General features: G+C 46.9%; 3 protein-coding genes across 7 annotated transcripts; 2 read left to right on the plus strand and 1 right to left on the minus strand.

Annotated features, from left to right (window-relative positions):
- Positions 1-299: 299 nt before the first annotated feature.
- On the plus strand, positions 300-2,024 carry LOC135394039 (leucine-rich repeat-containing protein 24-like). Its single transcript, XM_064624470.1, has one exon. The coding sequence runs from the start codon at positions 746-748 to the stop codon at positions 1,694-1,696; it is 951 nt and encodes a 316-aa protein (XP_064480540.1). The 5' UTR covers positions 300-745; the 3' UTR covers positions 1,697-2,024.
- LOC135394038 (gamma-butyrobetaine dioxygenase-like) lies at positions 1,761-19,910 on the minus strand. Of its 5 annotated transcripts, none has more exons than XM_064624467.1 (9): positions 19,823-19,910; positions 8,347-8,434; positions 5,374-5,504; positions 4,229-4,404; positions 3,778-4,169; positions 2,842-3,011; positions 2,644-2,780; positions 2,450-2,581; positions 1,761-2,107 (listed from the first exon to the last, which is right to left on the minus strand). In XM_064624467.1, the coding sequence occupies exons 2-9, from the start codon at positions 8,432-8,434 to the stop codon at positions 2,032-2,034; spliced, it is 1,302 nt and encodes a 433-aa protein (XP_064480537.1). In that variant the 5' UTR covers positions 19,823-19,910; the 3' UTR covers positions 1,761-2,031. The 5 variants fall into 5 exon arrangements, with proteins under 5 accessions (XP_064480537.1, XP_064480538.1, XP_064480535.1 ...); XM_064624468.1 differs by having other exon boundaries at positions 8,347-8,437; positions 19,823-19,886; XM_064624465.1 differs by lacking the exon at positions 19,823-19,910 and adding an exon at positions 12,459-12,560.
- On the plus strand, positions 14,100-16,545 carry LOC135395305 (protein slit-like). The gene has a single exon (XM_064626537.1). It carries the CDS (start codon positions 14,193-14,195, stop codon positions 15,141-15,143), a length of 951 nt encoding a protein of 316 aa, XP_064482607.1. The 5' UTR covers positions 14,100-14,192; the 3' UTR covers positions 15,144-16,545.
- Positions 19,911-20,324: the final 414 nt, after the last annotated feature.

The raw sequence follows: 20,324 nt of genomic DNA on the forward strand, positions 1-20,324 counted from the left end.
ACCCTCCTCAGGAGTGCCCTTCAGCCTACGCTATAATGCAATTGATTTCACCTCGGAAAAAGTGATATATATATATTTAAGAAATATGTTCGCATTTATATAGCTGGGACACCCTGTATATAAGACGAATCACATGGGCCATTATGTGCTCCAGAGTGATTGAATCGATCGACATTCATTCATTCTGCAATTCCTAGATGCCGCCACTTTCATGGTATCGTCAGAGCCGTATATATATAGGCTGGGTATCGTACCACCAGCCGTTTCCGAATTACGCGTTGATGTTCTTTCCTTGTGTAGTGCTCGGTTCTGTGCACGAGAAAGCATTCAGATTTTGACGCACCAATTGTTCTGATGCGGAGGGCTACTGAAATGATTTCCTGCACTCGTACCAAACGTTACGTCATCGCCGTTGCACATGAATTAGCGAAGCCTTATCGAACGTTGGAAACGTTGAGCGCGCTTTCGTGAGGCTCCGTGACTAACGATGAGACCTAGAAAAAAGCTCGTTCGTTGATTCCGCTCCTCCCGTTCATGTGATTGGTTCTATTCATTGCTAGCACGGAAGCGTTTCGCTTTCCTCGAGTTTTCGCGAAATGTACTTACGCAATATATGTGTCACGGATGTTTACAAGGATAACCATGTCTATGCATGTCTTGAACTTGTGCGAACAACCTTCGTCCCAACCGGTTTTGAAAGTTTAACGCACGTGTCATTCGGTGTGCTGAGCTACGCAGTATAAGGATGGCTCCAACGCATCACGTTTGGCTACTTGTAGTGCTACACCTTCTGCGAACTGCATTGTCCGCCCCCTCGTGCCAGAACAAAGACCGCTCCGATTCGTGTACTGCCAAGTGCAACACCTACAAATTTTACACGTGCGTTAACATCTTTAAGGTGGGCGACTTTTACCATTTCGCCAGGAGTGCCCTGCATTATGACCATGTCTGGTTCGCCGTGAAAGACGGCGAACTTGACTATTACCCCGCCGGAGTGTTCATGGACTACAACGTGTCCGTGCTCGAATTTGATCGCGCCAAAGTGAAGAGCTACGCGCAGTTTGGCTCTGGGCCGAATCCATTTTGGGGACTTGAAAACTCGCTGGAAACAATTGTGTTCAAGGACAGCACCTTGCCCGATACCTGGAGCATGCTCAGCAGGCTGAACATGTTGGAAAAGGTAGAGTTTCATAACTACAAGTACTTGGCTTTGACTCGAGGCTTCAACGGACTACCACAGAGTGTGAACACAGTGTACATTTTCGCATCACGCATTGGCTATGTGGAAGACGGCTGGTTGTCAGAGCTAAAAAATCTTATCATGGTTGTCATTCAGGCTAGTCACCTGAAGAAGTTCACGAGGGCAATGTTGCCGCGACCGGCACCCATGCTTAAAGTATTGGACTTGGAACGAAACCTCCTGACTTCGCTGCCGAAGGACATTGGCGAGGACATGCCGGTTCTGGGGTTTCTCAACATCGCGCGGAATAACTTAACGACGATTGAAGAGGAGAGCGTACGTCCACTTAGAAACCGCACGTACGTGCACACGTATGGAAATCCGTTGCGCTGCGATTGTAGTCTTAGATTCATCCTATCTTACGTGGACTGGTGGACGAACGTTTTATGCCAGACACCAGAGAAACATAAGGGCCGCTACTTGCAGACACTCTCATCTGATGACCTTGCCTGCTGAGCTGAGGAGTCACCTCGTGGACCAGATTGGAAAGCGCGACAAAAACAGGACATGAACAAATCTGTCTCGTGGCAGCACACATCAAATGAATATTTATTCCATAAAATGTTCACATGCTTAACTTGTGGGCATTCCCCAACGGCAGGAAATCTCCAGGTCAGAACACGCTTTTACTATAGGTAAACCTATACAGCGTTGGCACTACATGCCGTGATACGGACACGAGCAAGCAACAATTGACAAGTTAATGAAGATAATGCTGGTTGACTAAGAATCTCACAGTTGCTATATGTAATGATCTGCAAATTTTATACAGAGAACAATGAGAGTGATTGTCATTTCTTTCCATTGCGCATGGCAAAATACCGCGTAAAAACTTCGTCTAGTTCGGCGTAGCAGCCCTGAAGATGCCTGCAACAGAAAACCAGCCTGCATTAGAGGTGTTGAGTCTTTTTCTTCTTATTCTTTTTTGCACCATATAATGCTATGCCTTCCTTCGTTGCTTTGGAAGCTCCGGGCTTTCCCAAAGCATTCTCACTTACTAAGTAAAGTACAAGCTCATATGACTCATATGCTGTAGTGCACATAGTAGACGCCATAGAAATGTGCGAGCAATTCAAGCGCCCTTTATAAAAGGTACGTCTAGAATTTGGGAGGCATCGTTATACCAAGAGCAGTTTTCTCTGGGCCACAACAAGACGGACGTCATTCCAGTGCGACACTCGCATAATTGCTACGCAAATACCCTGGTACCTGGAAACTTTTGTCGGATCGAAGCTGGTTCGTCCGTGCAGCACTCGTCGGTTGTTGAAAGCGACAAGGTCACCCGGCACCATGTGGAACGACAGCTCGGATGCAGGGTCGCGCAACTTCTGGACGAATTCCCTGAAACACGCATTATTTCAGTCAGTCAGATCTGGTACTTTCGTGGAGTAATTATCGCATACTTGAGGGCGTGATAGAAAGGCTTGACGAGTTGCGGTGGCGCCTGAAGAGGTGCCATGGTGCGGTTGTTATAGTGGATCTCCTCGGTGTTGCCGTCCTTCCCAACGCAGATGATCGGGGTCGTTTGGCTGTACCGCATCTGGACATTTTTAGGAGGATTTATTAGCGAGTGTGCCCCGCAAGCGCAAAAGACACCTCACATTATGCGAGCTGATGCTGAACTGAACAGGCGTAGAGGAAAGAATGTGGAAGGCGGCCGGGTTGTTTTGCCTCAGCCAGTTGGCAACCATAAAACCGTCCACGAGGAAGGACTTTCCGCCATGGTCACCTGGGTCTTTCGAGGACTCTAGACAGTGCAGCATTTGCAGCCCTGCAACCGTCACGAGGTATTGAAGCATTTCAGATTTTTGTCTGGTTTCCTTCGACTCCGGTTTGATGTGGGCTTCAGCACTGGTCAGTTTAGTGTACGAATATAACTTGAGTACATACGAAGAAATTGGAGCTGTAAGGACAAGGGACACAAAGAACACCCGTACACGGGACGTGGGCGTACCGAGGGGGTGGGGCAAGGGGGGGCCGTGGCACCCCTTTAGAGACCCAAAGTCGCCTGTGAAAATAGTGCACTTTTTAGTCACGGGTCGTAATGATTATTCTCGGATATCATAATAGGATCCTCTGTACACCCGCACAGTCCGCAACGTCCGCCTGCAGAAAAAGAGGTGGTAGGGGAGGGGGTTGCACGCTGCCTCCCCCCCCCCACCCCGGAAGACCTTTGCCCCCCTTGGAAAAAATCCTGGAACCGCCCTTGACACGGGACCGACTGCTCCTGCGACGGTGTATACGTGTGTTCTTCATGTCCCTTGTCCTTACAGCTCCAATTTCTTCGTATAGCTATGTACCAACAGGCCCACTGAGCCATTCGAATATAACTTCATCGTGAAAATGCCCGGAATATTTGCTTTATTCCGAGATCCCTCGGGATACGTCAATCCAATAGCAAAAATATCGGAACAGCTTCAACAGTGCTTCATAATGCATTCGTGGTCACCACAGGAACTGCTTGAGACCCGCAGCTAGACGGCTGCTGTGGCACAAACACCATTGAGTAGGGTTATGGCGTGCTGAGTGGGACTTACCTGGAGACTTTTCCCTGTAGTTCATATCTGTGTGGTGCTCCAGATACATGCCAGTGTAGGCCAGATGCTTGGGGTCGTTCTGGACTGGCTGACACACGACGTCGAAAGTGTCTCCCCAGATTGTGGACTTGACGTAGGCCACCCGGTTCACGACTTCCAGAATCTGGTTCTTCTTTTGTGGCACGTCCCGTAAGATAACGACCCCGTAGCGGTAGACTAGGTCCAGCCAGCGGAAGAGGCCTTCCTCGGTGGTCATGAATTCCTTGTAAGACAACTCGGGCATGTTCTTCCATATGGACACTCGGTCCCATAATTCCAAGGGCGGAGGCTTCGAGCTGGACGCAGCTTTGTGGAAGGAGTCTAGCATGTAGCTACGGGCGTTCTTGTATAACCTGCGTATTGCTTTCATAAACATACGATATTCTCTAACGTGTGGCTCGGAGGAACGAACCAGATTGGGTCGTAGACCGACTCGTGTTGTCCCTCGTTCCAAATAATGTCCAGGGAGCCGTCCGGCGTAACTGCCATTTGCTGTGGCCTTACATTGAAGTCGAGCGCTGCTGTGTCTACGAGTTTTTGCTTACTGTCGGGGTGGACACACTTGGGGCAGGGACAATTGTCACGGAGCTGCACCAAGAGCAAACCAATTCACATGTTATGCGTGTGCGTAAACATTGAAATTCACTGAGCAATCTGTTAAGAGTGCCGTGACAGGTTCATCGGTGCAATATCTAACTACTGACTACTACGAATACTAATACTGATGACTCACATATCGTTTTATATTATATTTTATAGTATACATTTTATTTCAAAATTACACAATTTTAGAATATATGTGAAAGTTTAAGGCGGCAGGAAGGCCAGCTTGCTCAACCACATCCCGTGACAAAAATGACACTGCCCTCGCCTAAAACGAAGAGCATGCAGGTGCTCATATGGCGATCTCCCTCTAAACCGGTAAGCAATGCAATCATTGGCATCCATCGTTAGCCGTGCATACCAGCTACTATGGCATACCGGTTGAACCAAATACACTAAAATTAAATATTTCGAGGGACGCTGGTTAAGTGTAGTAGGGTGTGGAACATCTGTAATTGTGACGAGACTGCTTCTTTGCAATTAAGCTATGTCTGCAACGGCGTTTAATTAATCCTTGTGTATGTCCGTGCAACATCCATGTGACGTACGAGACGTCTGTGACGTTTGCGACTTTTCTAGGATGTGTCCAATGGGCCCCTAGCTTCCAGCGTACTTTAAGCCTACCAAATTGGTGGCGCTGTCGAACATTATGACGTCATTTGTTTACAAACAGGGAGAGGTCAATTACACTGAGCCGTTACACTGAAGCTCAGCGTATCCACATCGAGCTTGAGTATGTTGCAGCTAGGTATTCTCCTTCCCTCGAAAATTTCTGAGATTGCGCAATACAGCTGGCGGTAGCATAAACATCCTTCCACTTTCTGGAAGCTCAGCACCCCCGCCCCCAAAGGTCGACTTCTGGGGAATTTACTGGTTATATCGCTTCTTGCCAATCAGACAAATTCGTTATTGCCCTGAATAATCACTGAGAACGAAAAAGAAAAGGTTTCATACCCAAATGTAGTTGAGGTCGCAGGCGTTGTCATCGTTGAAGATGACCTTGACTGATTCTGAGCCCAATGGCACAGTCGTCGCGACGCCGAGAGAATGGAGTTCCTCTTGGCGGGAATGCAAAGCGACCGTACCTATTACGAGATAGCTCACTCTATTTATGGATACAACAGTACTGCCTTTCATTGGAAAGTATACCAAGCGTACCTTAGAGGACAATGTACCTTTTATTCGGCATTCGTCAGGCGATACACAAAGCACCACAAACCAATAATAGAGCGCGCGTTCCAAAACATTTGAAATATAACCAGACTCCATTTTCTCGCATCAATTTCCCTATGCTTTCACCGTTTGCCTTTGCTCCGTTGCCTTTTTTTGTAAGGGCAAAAGGGGTATACAATAGGAAGAGCAACCGTTGGGGTTTCAACTCAAAAATTCGGACGTTGCCCTTGGCGGGGATAGAAATGCCAGTCGCTTTGCCACTCTTTTCTTTTTTTTCCCAAAGAGTAAATACTGCAAAAGATATCCGGAGCAAGTAGCGATAGCCTCAAGCCTCCACTCACTGCTAATCAGGCGTCGCTGCACTAACCGCCGAGCCAAGGCGGGCCCCAGTCGTGCCAGCATCTTCACCTCAGCCTCAGTGGCACATTCTTCTTCTTCTTCTTCCAAGGAGATGATGGCACATTGCTTGTCATGGAACGTCTTCTCTTTTTGCGCGAGTTTCGAAGCTTTCGCGAGCCGATATCAACCATATGTCCCGATAATTAAATTCCAGTTGGCTCCACTTATTTGAATTGTCTTTACTGGGTACTCGAATTAAAGCTAGCAAGTGTGTTGCCATGTCTAATGTCATACCACGTTGAGTTCAAATGCGTTGTCCGATACACATAGGACAGGGTTGTGTTTTGGTGCTTTATGGCACAAGAGTAGGACTGAGTAGGATGCACGGTGAGCTAACATTTTTCGCACATCATCGTTGATCCAATGCAAAGAAAGTCGTCCATTTTCAATATAGCCTTTTCATAGGTGTGCGCACCGCTGCGTACTTATAATACAACATTCACAACATGCCTGCATCAGAATGTAAGATGCTACACTTTACTACACAAACAGGACATAGAAATCGTTAACTGAAATGTACCCGAGTGGGCTACAGCAACATAAAGCATTTAATACTGATCAATAGGGCTACATGTCGAGCCTACGAGCGAGTGGCTCCGATGCTCGAAGGAAACCGGCTGCTTAGCGAGGTGAGAGTCCATCCCGACAGCGCAGGTGCACTCTGACCCGATGTTATAGGCGCCCCTAATGTGGGCCTCTCCGTGTGGAATGCACCATTGGCGTGGGTGCCGAGACCGTCGTCTTTTAGCGGCATGTCTGGCACACAGCAGTAACCTAACAAGTAAGCTGTACCGAGCTTTTTCGCGTACTGCACAATGAGAAATACATTCTTATATTGTACATTCAGTACTTTTATGGGTCTCGCCCATGATATATGTGAGAGTAGAGATAGGGTGCAGGCAAGCTAGTATTTCATCATGATGTAGGAAAACCGAGAGGCACGGACAAAAACACACACACACACCTCAGGACGACACTTCTGACGATCTGTGTGTGTGCGTGTGTTCCTTTTATTTTTTTTATTTTTTGTCTGTGCCTCTCGGTTTTCCTATACATCATGATGATATCTATAAGCCCGTATAGCAGGGTGGCTCTCACATATAAATGGAGTATCCATATAGGGTTCTTCGTTTTCGGGTTTTGTGATTTTTCAAATTCGGGGGGTAAAAATCGGGTGCTATTTACATATACGAGAATTCGGGGCGGAATCGGGCGCTACGATCTCTGTGAGCGCGCAAGAAATAAATTTCAACAGGCGCCATTCTGTCCGAGAACGTGAGGAGTTCCAACATCAGCAGAAGGTCTGGGTAGCTGACCTTAAACGTCACGGAACCATATTGAGTGTGGCTGACATTCCTCGGTCCTACTGGGTTATCACAGATCAGGGCACCGTTCGCCGAAATGCAAAGCACTTAGTGCTTGACCACCGAGGAAGCAGCATTGACGATGATCAGCTGTCTGTTTCCCGTTTGCCCTGCGTTCCCCCTCCAAGTCCATCCGATGGGACAACTCCACAAACAGTACCGGAAGCGTCTGGACCTATACGTCACGTTAGGGAAGACATCTGAAGCCACCAACCCGTTACGGGTACGACCAGAGTTAAGGAGCGAGATGTTGGGTGTTCCCTGTGCTCTCCGTACGTGTACGTGCAATTGTATTCGAAGCTCTCCACGTGAGGGTGCAACGTACCTAAAGGCTGAGAAGCAAAGGGAAGCTCGCGTTACGTCTGACGCAGTTTTTCCTCAGTCGAAGCTGCTTGGGCAGAGCGAAACTCATGTATCACGGGCGACTCGCCCGTCTCTTGCATATTATATCCTCCTTTTAAAGAGTTGAACCTAACAGAAACAAGCCATGGCTGTAACACTTGGACGAGAAATTTATATTTCCGCTCGGAACTGGGACAGTGAATGACTGTGGTATCCAAACACTTGCCCGAGCTCCACAAGAGCTCGTCTTTCACTCCTGCAGGAGGGGATTATAAAAGGAGGACAACTAGGTTGTCACAAATAGCTCTGAATCCCGTCTATTCCGGAGCCTGGTTACACTTCTGGGCTCCAAGCATATCAGGACGACTGCGTACCACCCCGCAGCTGTAGAGGTGGTATCCCTCTACAGCTCTCTTTGCTAATCATATGATTCACTTTCCCGGCGGTTTAGCTAGAACGACAAGTTCGATTTCGAGGATTTCGGGTAGATATCGGGTTTTACCCGGATTCTTGAAAACTTGTTCGGGGGGGAACTATCGTGAAAAATCGGGTTTAACGCGATAGCGAAGAACCCTAACTGGTATCCATGAAAAGAAAGTGTGTACAGCAGATAGCAGCATTTTGCAAGCAGGACACTGCTGAAACGTACGTCTTTGTTGGTAGTATCCTCCTTGTAGTCGTGGTCGGGGAGCGCCACGGCTCATGGCTCGCACAAGGGACAGCACTGTTCGCGCCATCTGCAGCAAAAAAACAACACGGTGGTTGATGTTACACGACTGGTCACTGTATAGCCACGGCTTTCCGGGGCTCTCCGAGACGTTTGTTCACAAACATGTACAGTTCCCTGTGAAGTCGACACAGCTGGGGCGCTTCATCACCCCCCCCCCCCCCCATACTGCAGGTAGCACGACTTCACAGATATAGCCGTAGCTAGAATTAAAGCCACACATACACTCTAGTAGCATAACACCTTTCTCCCTACTAGAGAGTAATATTACTCCCCGGCAGGGAGAAGGTGTTATGCTATTCCTTTGAGGGAGTGAGGAGACACCCTTTTGAGCGTAATTGTACTCTCCAAAAGGGTGTTATATATGTGGCAAGGAAAGGAGTTAAAGTACACCTTTTTTTTAAGAGTGTACAAAAACAAGCATGAGGGTAGACCACTGGGGCACACTAGTGTGTCATGTCACCGGGCCTTCGACACAAGTAGCAAGGACCACGACCATGTACAGAACATGTACAGAAGGATTCATTTTTGTTCAGACGCGCTAACAAAAGATTTATTGATTTGTTTGAAGCCTCTTCGTATTCTTGGCCATTTCAGCTCTTTCGGTGCTAATCGGGATGCGTTCGCGATCCGGCTCCTCAGATTAGACATATCACGCAAATTACATATAGCACGAGGATCGCACATGAGAGCGTTCTTTTTGGCAACGTATTGAAAACAAGCGATAAGATAATGACCACGAGTAAGGGACACGATAGGTCTTGACGCATTCCTATGTGTGAACGCATCTGTTACATCCTGCGCAGGGATTGCGGTGCCTATTCTTTGAGGAATGCTACGAGAATCTTTCTCATGCCACCGAGAAAGAGAGCTTGCACATTGGATGCGGAACTGTGCATCTACGATGACCATTTCTCTAGCGGTGGACAGTAAAACGGCTTGCGTGGTGCTTGTTGCCCTCACCCGGGGGGGGGGGGGATCTATCCGGCACCAGCTTTTTACCCCAATGTCCACGTATACGGTTTCTTGAACCTCATCCAAAGTCACCTACTGTAAAACCCTTTCGTTTCGCGCGGCACAGAGCTCATATTCGTGGCCTGATTGTCCCATTTCAAGCTGTTCAAATGCTAACAATTAGGCAACCAAGTTTGATACAGTAACCGTACAGTTATCGCACCTACCGGAACCAATAGTGAGCGTTAGTAGACCGTTGATAACGTGGCTCCAGAGCACCCCCAAGCAGAAGCAGCACAATGTACTGAAAGTCCAGTGTAACAGAGGTGGACGGTGTGTGCCTTATCAATGTTCTTTAGTGTCACGAGTCCGTTCAAGGCCTTCCACCTACCCGTCCACCCCTATTGCACTCGACTTTCAGTACATTGTGCTGCTTGGGTAGACATGGCCGTACGGTGAGACACGTGTCTACCGCAACCAATCTACTGATAAGATTCTGAGTCATGCACGTTGTCATTGGTTCCGGTAGGCATGGTCCCAAGCAGCACAATGTACCGAAAGTCGAGTGCAATAGGGCTGGACGGTATGTGTCCTATCAATCTTCTTTAGTTTCACGAGTCTATTCAAGGCCTTCCACCTACCCGTCCACCCCTATTGCACTCGACTTTCAGTGCATTGTGCTGCTTGGGGTATCTTCTCTGTGACGTCATCAACGGTGTTCTAGCACTCTCTCTTGCTTTCAAAGTGTCAATTCTTTCTCTGAATTCTCATGTGCCCTTAAAATTTTCAATTGAACTGGTTTAATACGAATTTTTCAATTTGTGAGATCCGCGATAACTTAGGGGCGTGCGAACGATAAGGGATTTACAGTATTTCATTTATTGATTGGTTGTTTATTTGCCACCAGCAGTAATACATACAAAGCACTGCTAGGACGATCTCTTTGTTGTGTGCGCCATATAGAACGCCATTTCGTTTATGCCATATGGTGTTGACATCCACGCGGTTGCTGAAATGTTGCGCAGAGAGCCTTCGAGATTTGGACAAAGGACGAAATAATATGGAACCTTCAGTGGCGTTGTGTGGAATGCACAAGTGCTTAGTACAGTACGTGTCTAGTACAAACCAGAGTTGCACGGTTAAGCTCCTTCCAAAAGGTTACGACCATACAATTTGGAAAATAAAAAATTTCAAGTACACCTTTGATGAGAGTATCCCAAAAAGGGAGCCCATCTCTGCTACGTTTCAGTCCCCTCCTCCCACATCGCTCGATATGGGGACTTTCCAGTGTAAACACAAGCCTCGACAACAAGGAGGCAAGAACGGATCGCATGTCGATGCCCTGAGATTATGCTCGATAACGGCGCACGACGGAGCCGACCGGATTAGACCAGAGTGGTCTCAAGACTGGAAAATATGGTTTATAGAGCTAGTAACACTAGCAAGGAAGCATGGCTGCATGGGATGCAGTTTCTCACGGGAATCGTTTTGCTGACGTAAAAATGTGCAACTGTACAGACTTGGGTGCTTGACAAACATTCCGATACGGAGTGCTTCCCCGTTCGAGATAAGCTATATTTCAAAGGTACTACTCGAAGTGACATCAGCCAAGACCCACGTGAGCGCCACATCTGACAGACCACTTCACTGCCGCCAGTGGCTCTTTTTGAGGAGCTTATCTTACACAGTAAACTCTTTTACACTTTTTTGGTGTAAATGGCTTGTCCCATGGCGCACACCTTTTTCGTGTTGCCTTTACACTCAAATGATGGGCGTTTTCTAATACACCCGTTACTTAAGTGTATTCCTAATGAAACACTATTATAATGGGCGTTAAAAAACAAAAACACCCTTAAAAGGGGAGTCTTCTATTAAAAACACCCTTTATTATGGAATTGTTTGCTGGCAAATATTCCCTCGCAAATAGCTAGTGTAATGAAAGCTTCTGTGGCAGCATGCCGAGACCAGTGGTCGAGACACACTGTTCGACGTTCTTGCTTCTATGGCGAGCACCACCCTGAACACTGCAGGCTTCCAGCCGTGGTTCCATCGTGGAACCTAAGCTGGAACGCAGTGCGTCGCAGGCACGCCTCGGTAGCTTGGTAACACTGTGGGGCCAAGGTGAGTGCCGAGGCCTGGAGACCTCGGGCACCCCCAGTAGCCTATATTGGCGTGTTGGATGGATCTTATACTGAAATACAATTTGCTGGGGAACGTTCGTTACATGTGGTGGGGCGGGAAACGTTTGTAACCGTGACGGGAATACGTCTTTGCAATGAACACCCACATTTGCAACAAGTCAAATATATCAGCTAAATACCTAACATTATTCCCTGTCAAATACTGTGTTTCTAACTCAGGTTATCGTCTATAATGTGATTGCTTGCTGAGCGGAGCTGTGAAACCAGCATAATTTTTCTCTGGCGAAATAAAGCGCCATTTTTAACACCGTATTCCCAATTCAAATGGAGTGTAAAAAATGTGTACTGTATTAGACGATAAACACCTGTTTCAATTCCCCACTTTGCACCATTAATGATCGACATTGGATAAAACGAGGTGTATCTTGATATAACACTATTAGTAATGCTCTTCTTGCACCCTTTGCGGAATAGAAAATGGTGTTCTTACAAGAATACACCTTTTCTGAGCAAAGAAAGGTGTAAAATGATTTACTGTGTAGTTATCCTTGAGTCACTTATGCGCTTCGCAAAAATTGGTGCTAAGGGGCTAAGAATGTACAATACATTATTCCTAGTCAATTGTTGCATCTGGCAGCCGAGTGCATAGGCGGAGTGCACTTGCACCTACGAGGGATGCAGAGCACCAATGCAATGCTGTCTCCGGATTCTCTTCCATACAAGAGTTTATCTAATCTTTGAACTCTATACGATGAGAACGGTTGCTGTCGGTGACGCTGCGCCATTATAGCTAGAGACAGATTACTCCTCCAGAGATTCGCTGAGCAAGTCCTGTCCTGAGTCTTGATAGGTACCCATGAGCACCACCGTTGAGACAGCCACGTCAAAGACGTGCTTGAAAGGCGACGCGACGCTATCAACAAGTGGAAATGTACTTACGGAGCTGGTTGTCAAAACAGATGTCACCAATGACCTCTTCAATACCGTTGCTCTTATTTATTGCGAAGCCCGCCCCTTATCTTCCAGGGGCTGACCAATGAGCAGAGAGATGATGGGAGGTGTGCCCTTATCTGGTAGGCAGTCACTCGCGATGTCCTATCCTATGGTATACTTTCCTATCTGGCCGGTTTTCGTGCCAATCTGAACTTATGCGGATCTATTGTTCGAGCACTATCGACTTGTCCGCGAAATGTTGGTCATCAGTGGAAGGGGAAAGCCAGACGGTGTCCTATTTTTGGCATCGAAAGCAGGATGTCCGATCCTAGCGGGATCTAGCGGAATTTCGCGTTGACTGCATTGGTGCACCAATGCAGTCAACGCGAAATCCCGCTAGATATGGTCAGGGCATGCACCGTCAAGAAGCGCGTAGGTCCATAGTACCTGTTGCGTCCAGCCGGGGAACACTTCCGCGTGTTCCTCAGGTGCGCTATCGACCTTCGCTCCGCTAAGATGCAAATACCCGCCTTATGCGACATTTCAATATACCTCGGCAGTGCAAATAAGCGTTTTCTTTTCTTTGTTTACAGGGTTTCTGACCTCAACGGGCGAGGAGGAGGGGGGAGTCGCTCCAGTCTTGCCCTGCCCTGGGCGTAAACTCGCCTCGCGACGGCTCTGCCCGGAAGCTTTGTTTTCGAGCGAGTTTCCACACTTCTTGCAAAATAGTGTTCACCGGTTCACATCGATGCAAATACCCTCCTTTGCGACTATTCAATGTATCTTGGTGTCACAGCGACGAGTAATCGTTATATCCGAACATCGCTGTACACGGGGCCGCCCAGTCCGGTTTGCTCACTACGAGCGTAAGCCCTAGAACGAATACCGTCCTTTGGTTGCATGGACTGACGACCTTCGTTTGTCACGCTCAACTTATACGAGAGGTATTTCCGTGGCGGCTTCGAAGTCTATTCGTCCCACGTACTTTGACAATCACGCGCCTGCCTGGTGGTGAGATTGTGCTGAGGGTAAATAGACTGTTCTTAGTATCAGAACGAGGTTGGTACATGGACGACAGGACATTGGTGGCAGGAAGTGACCCCACCACCCAAGGCAGAGAGACAGAAGGAAAACATATATAAAAAATGAATCAGAACATGGGCCATTATGTGCTCCAGAGTGATTAAATCGACATTCATTCATTCTGCAATTTCTAGCTGCCGCCACTTTCATGGTGTCGTACCACCAGTCGTTTCCGAATTGCGCGTTGATGTTCTTTCCTTGTAGTGCTCGGTTCTGTGGTCGTACATCATTGAAAAGCATTCAGATTTTCACGCACCACTTGTTCTGATGCGGAGGGCTACTGAAATGATTTCCTGCACTCGTACCAAACGTTACGTCATCGCCGTTGCACATGACTTAGCGAAGCCTTATCGAACGTTCGAAACATTGAGCGCGCTTTCGTGAGGCTCCGTGACTAACGAGAGACCTAGAAAAGCTCGTTCGTTGATTCCACTCCTCCCGTTCATATGACTGGTTCAATTCATTGCTATAGCACGGAAGAGTTTCGCTTTCCGTGAGTTTTCGCGAAATGTACTTACGCAATATATGTGTAACGGAAGTTTACAAGGATAACCATGTCTATGCATGCCTTGAACTTGTGCGAACAACCTTCGTCCCAACCGGTTTTGAAAGTTTAACGCACGTGTCATTCGATGTGCTGAGCCACGCAGTATAAGGATGGCTCCAACGCATCACGTTTGGCTACTTATAGTGCTACACCTTCTGCGAACGGCATTGTCCGCTCCCTCGTGCCAGAACAAAGACCGCTCCGATTTGTGTACTGCCAAGTGCAACAGCTACAAATTCTACACGTGCGTTAACATCTTTAAGGTGGGCGACTTTTACCATTTCGCCAGGAGTGCCCTGCACTATGAAAATGTCTGGTTCACCGTGAAAGACGGCGAACTCGACTACTACCCCGCCGGAGTGTTCATGGACTACAACGTGTCCGCGCTCGAATTTAACGGCGCCAAAGTGAAGAGCTACGCGCAGTTTGGCTCTGGGCCGAATCCATTTTGGGGACTTGAAAACTCGCTGGAAATAATTGTGTTCAAGGACAGCACCTTGCCCGATACCTGGAGCATGCTCAACAGGCTGAACATGTTGGAAAAGCTAGAGTTTCATAACTACAACTACTTGGCTTTGACTCGAGACTTCAACGGACTACCACAGAGTGTGAACAGAGTGTACATTTACAAATCACGCATTGGCTATGTGGAAGACGACTGGTTGTCAGAGCTAAAAAATCTTCGCCTGGTTATCATTCAGGATAGTCACCTGAAGAAGTTCACGAGAGCAATGTTGCCGCGACCGGCACCCATGCTTAAAGAATTGGACTTGGAACGAAACCTCCTGACTTCGCTGCCGAAGGACATTGGCGAGGACATGCCAGTTCTGGAGTTTCTCAACATCGGGCGGAATAACTTAACGACGATTGAAGAGGACAGTGTACGTCCACTTAGAAACAGCACGTATGTGTACATGTATGGAAATCCGTTGCGCTGCGATTGTAGTCTTAGATTCCTCCTATCTTACCCGGACTCGTGGACGTACGCTTTATGCCAGACACCAGAGAAACATAAGGACCGCTACTTGCAGACACTCTCATCTGATGACCTTGCCTGCTGAGCTGAGGAGTCACCTCGTGGATCAGATTGGAAAGCGCGACAAAAACAGGACATGAACAAATCTGTCTCGTGGCAGCACACATCAAATGAATATTTATTCCATAAAATGTTCACATGCTTAACTTGCGGGCACTTCCCAACGGCAGGAAATCTCCAGGTCAGAACACGCTTTTACTATAGGTAAACCTATACAGCGTTGGCACTACACGCCGTGATACGGACACGAGCAATAAGGAACAACTGACAAGTTAATGAAGATAATGCTGGTTGACTAAGAGCTAATACGAGGTCAAGCCGCGCGGTGTGGTGCTCCTGATAAGCATCATGGTATGCACCATTCTGAGCACTTCATCTGTAAAGGCTAAAGTAAATTATATAAATTGCTTTGTGCCCTATCGCTTGAAGCAAAGAAGCAAGGTGGAGGTATATACTTCCGATGTGGGGAGATCTCCTGAGACGGCCCTCGAGAAGCACGTATTAACACCCTAAGACCTAGAAGAAGAAACAATGTACAAAAGGTGCAATCTGCCACAAAATCAAGGAAAACGTTGAAAGCTACATACCTGTGACCGATGTGCCAAGCATCTGCTCCGCTGACGTGCGAACAGGAGATGACATTTTTTACGTCAAAGCACACGATTGTTTCATGAGTACAGAGTGTTAGAAATGTTTGTACAGATTTGGAAATATGTGCAACATGAATGGAATGACAAAGAACAAAAATGGAGATGTAGGCACTCGTTAAGAGCACCAGCTACTCATGCACAATACCTGGGAGAAAGAAAAGGGAAGAAATTAATGACAACTTAGGGAATCGTATGCTTGGTATAGTACGCGTTCTTTTTTTTTCTTTTTTATGATGTTGACTACGGAGTTATGATATGTAATGCACTTCTAACCTACAGGAAAATGTTCCTACCATGTGCAGGATATAAACTTCAGCAGTAGGGGGGAGAGTCCGCTCATCTTGTTGATTTCTGCTTGGGATACGCACAGCTGAAACGGTTTGCTTTGTAGTTAGTTCACCATGCAACACTCAACGCATCACAATATCGTTTGGGAGCATCTCTATTGGCTTACCATACTGTGAAGTTTGCGCGACTGGTTGCCTTATTGGCTGGGACCGAGACATACAGCTGGGCTGACTGCCTCACTCGCTCAAGTAGACGCTCATCCATTTCCCTCGCCTTCCACTGCATCGTTGTATACTTGGCGGACTGTGTGGGACTCTGTGTGACAATGTCGAAAGCGATATGAAGCGCATAAACTGTCAAGGTCATCCAGCGGTTCTGAAATTTGGGTTGGATTTGCTTGACGACCATGCTGAAAGCATGTTCAAAAGCGTTTTGTTTGGCTGGAAATACATAACAATACATCGGGGTACGCAGAACCCCGAAATTTAAGGTCTGGATGCCCAGCTTCATTCACTGCATGACGAATGTCTGTAATTTTATATTATTATATATATTTTTATGTCTGTATGTAAGTTCAATGTAAGGGAACAAAACAGTGGAATGAATCATACAGTGAGAATAAGGTTGTCATTTTTTTTTTCTTTTAAAAATCAATCAGGTTACCACGTAGGTATAGAGACGTACCGCACATCCTAGATTGGTCTGCGCTTTTTGATGCAGCAGCAGAGACAGCGTGACAGCATTTCTTCTATTTTAAACAAGGAGTGATCGTTTTCTGTAACAACGTCTCACTTCACATGCAACGGCCAGGTCTTTCAGTGTCGGGGAACAGTCATGGTGCAGAAGTTGGCGTGACAGAATTTTCTACAAAGAACAATGTACTGACACATTATTCACTGCTCTCAACAATTCCCAAATTGTGGTAATCAAGATTAATTTACCTTGAACGTTGGTCAAGTCCATGTATGTCAATGGAGAGCGTCCTTCAGAATTGTACTCTGACTGAACATCTGTACAAGCGTCCATGCACTTTAGTCATCGGCACTTTGCGATCGGTAACGCCTGTTCCGTACAAGCGTTGCTCAAATGAGCCATATCTGGCCCTTACTGGTGTAACACATGTATTTCTCCTTCTGTAGCTTCATCGGAACCGTCTTGATAAATGCCCCTGACATGCGAACCACTTGTTTGAGAATTGCAGGATAGAAACGCGCCGTGTTCCAAGCATAGGTCGGCACAATCATGATCACAGTGCCTTATCAAAGCCTGATGATCGCGATCATGAGTGCGATCACGAGCACTGGCAAGGCTGCCGCGATCATGATCTCGCCGACCTATGGTTCCAAGAGCATTGGATCGATGTTGGACTGAGGCTTACCCTCGTTGCCGTCACATTGTTAGTTTCGCCTCTGTACCTTGGAACGTATTGCTTGCAGGCTCTCACTCAGGGGGCACTGACATTTCGTTGAAATGTGCGTGATGACATCCACATTTTTTGGCACTTCTGCGTACAGTCAACCCTAACCAGTCCGGTTCCAGTGTGGTATCTTTTCTGCCAGCTACACTCACAAGCAGTCAAACAAATGAACATTTGCCGCTAGCAGCCATCTTGCACCCGGCTTCTTCTTCACAGTGGCAAATGATGGACTTCCGAAACTCGCTCACAACATCACACCACAACACCTCCAGCCTGCAACCCGGACGAGCTTGCTAACGGCACGGTTTGTTTGAACATTTGAACCTCGCTCTCGCTGGCCGCCTAGAAGCAGCGCAGGCCGCGTATCTTCATTAAAACCGAAAAATACTGGGTGTTCCGATGCGAAAACATGAAGAATGCCATTGATAAATTTTACATCGAGTTCGGTAACGATCATATTAAGGAGGGCGGATCCAGAGGTGGTGTCCTCTCTCCATCTGTCCACATCTGTACGCCGCTCATAGCCACAGTCGCTTCGCGGTGCTAACACGGAATAAAAAGGGGGCTAGGCTAGAGAATACAGGATGTTTTTCTTTAGCCTTTACAGAATTCTTATAAAAAAAGCTATGAGAACAGCATAGATGTCGTTTTTGCAGGTGAGTTCTACGGCGAAGCGGGCATCCTCTGGAAGAGAGTATGTAACTACAAGATGGTCGACTAATTACCTGAAAATCATTAATGAACTCTTTAATTAGGAAATTTCTGGCAAAACCGAGACAGCAGAACTAGGGGCCAACCTTCGATCGTTGAACGCCATTCCAGGTTCTATGAAATCCTGAAACACGCACGTGCGTTGAAATGTCCATCCCCGAATTTCGATATGCAAATGAACCGAAACTGAAAAAGCGCACCTGAGGAGCGCGTCACCCTCGCCGACGGAGCCTTATCTGGCCAGTGAAGCGGCACCTCCTCCAATCATCTCCATCGCTCCAAATCACGTGGCTCTCGAGCGTTAAATGAGCGCTGTACTCCGCGCGTTCCGGGTCGCCGCGATTTCGGTTTCGGCTCGTTTGCGTATCGGAATTCGGGGATGGATATTTTAACGCACGTTCGTGTTTCACGATTTCTTAAACGTGAAATGGCTTGCAACTAGGAGTCATTCAATTTGCTATCTCGCTTTTGCCCGAAATTAATTGCAAACTTAATTGTAGTTGCACATTTTCTTTGCTTCTTTCTTTGCTTGCTTGCTTCTTTCACGAGAGGATGTCCGCCCTGTCACAGAACTCAACTGCAAAAACGACGTCTATAACGGCAGCAGGGGTGGGGCATAGCAAGGGGGGAGGGGTTCAGCCCCACCCCCCGAAGTCGTACATTTGGGATAGGGAAATGATTGAGGGGGAATCCCTCCTCCACCACTTAAAGTCCCCATAGAATCCTTCCCAAAATATTTTCGGACTACACCACTACAGCAGCAGGGTACAAATGGGCTCACCTCTTAGCAGTCAACGAACCGGAGTGTGTCTGCTCTTAATTTGAGAGCATTTAAAAAGACAACCTTTAAACTGAAATCTTAATCTCAAAATCACGAACTTGTGGAGCACAGTTGCCTTTGTAATAATTCCGAAACCCTTTTTTCGCGAAACGAAGCTTCTGTCAAGAGAGCCAGACAAATGGGGGAAAACTCTGTGGAGATAGCCAACCGCGGGAACTGTGTTAGCAGACCATCACTTGTACCCTCCCTCCCCCTTCTCGGGACCTCACTGCACTAGGTGAGGCCCTTTCTATTCATACTATTGCTCTTACTTCTATGTATTTTTCCTACAATCTTTTGGCAGTCAAGGATTAAGCATAGTATGTATTTTTTATTTTTTATTAAATTCTGTCTTAGCGCTGTGAAGCAACTGTGCCCCGCATATGTTCTGAGCATGCGTTGTATTCCGAGAGGTGTTCCGGCTGAAACGGTTTATGAACCAGATCTCTAAAGTGTCACTTGTCGAGTGCAGAGAGAATGTTCCGTAGCGCCTTCGAAGTCACAGGCTTCAGGCACACACAATCAATTGAAAGAGGTCCATCGAAGCATTATCTGACGGCAGAAATTGAGGTGGGGTCAAGAGATCTGGACCCCATTAAATCTGCACCAGCGGTAAGGGTCCATCATAGTGCACTGCTAGCAGTTTCTCCACTTTTTTTTTCTGTTAGCTGTTCCTTTTTGAACAAGACTACAACACTACATTTTACAAACACTTTCTGTTACAAAATTAGAAGTGTTCACAATATTTTTCTTGTGGTCACAACTGTACTGACAGTTACTACCTTGAAGGCAACGAGAAACACTCTGTATGCACTCACCAGATAGATGCTATTGGCAGTTCAATTCTCGCACAGCATCTCTCTTCGACTACGGTTCAGAAAGAGGAAAGCTTGTCCGTTGCATCTCCAAGATTAACTTGGGGTTGAGTACTGCACACGTGCGATCGTTTCGGCGTGTGCCAAGATAAATTCGTTGAAGTGTCACTGAACTGTGATAAGATTAGGAAAGGCGTACTGCTCACTTTTCTCACAATGTAGGACTTTGAACTCACATCGTTTCGCTCATGATTATATTCTCACCAAATTACTGTGAGCAACGGGTACATATAAAACATGCCGGTCATCGCCAAACGGAAGTCTTGTTGATGTATATTACCTGATTAACGTGTAACCTGCAGTGATGGCCAGTAGTTAACTACATGTAGTTAAACTACTAGTTAAACTACCTGATTGTAGTTAAAAAGTAGTTATCAACTACTTGCAGAAATGTAGTGGCAACTACTAGTTAAACTACTATTTCAAGTAGTTAACTACAGTAGTT

Source organism: Ornithodoros turicata, chromosome 5 (assembly GCF_037126465.1).
Source record: "Ornithodoros turicata isolate Travis chromosome 5, ASM3712646v1, whole genome shotgun sequence".
Lineage (NCBI taxonomy): Eukaryota > Metazoa > Arthropoda > Arachnida > Ixodida > Argasidae > Ornithodoros > Ornithodoros turicata.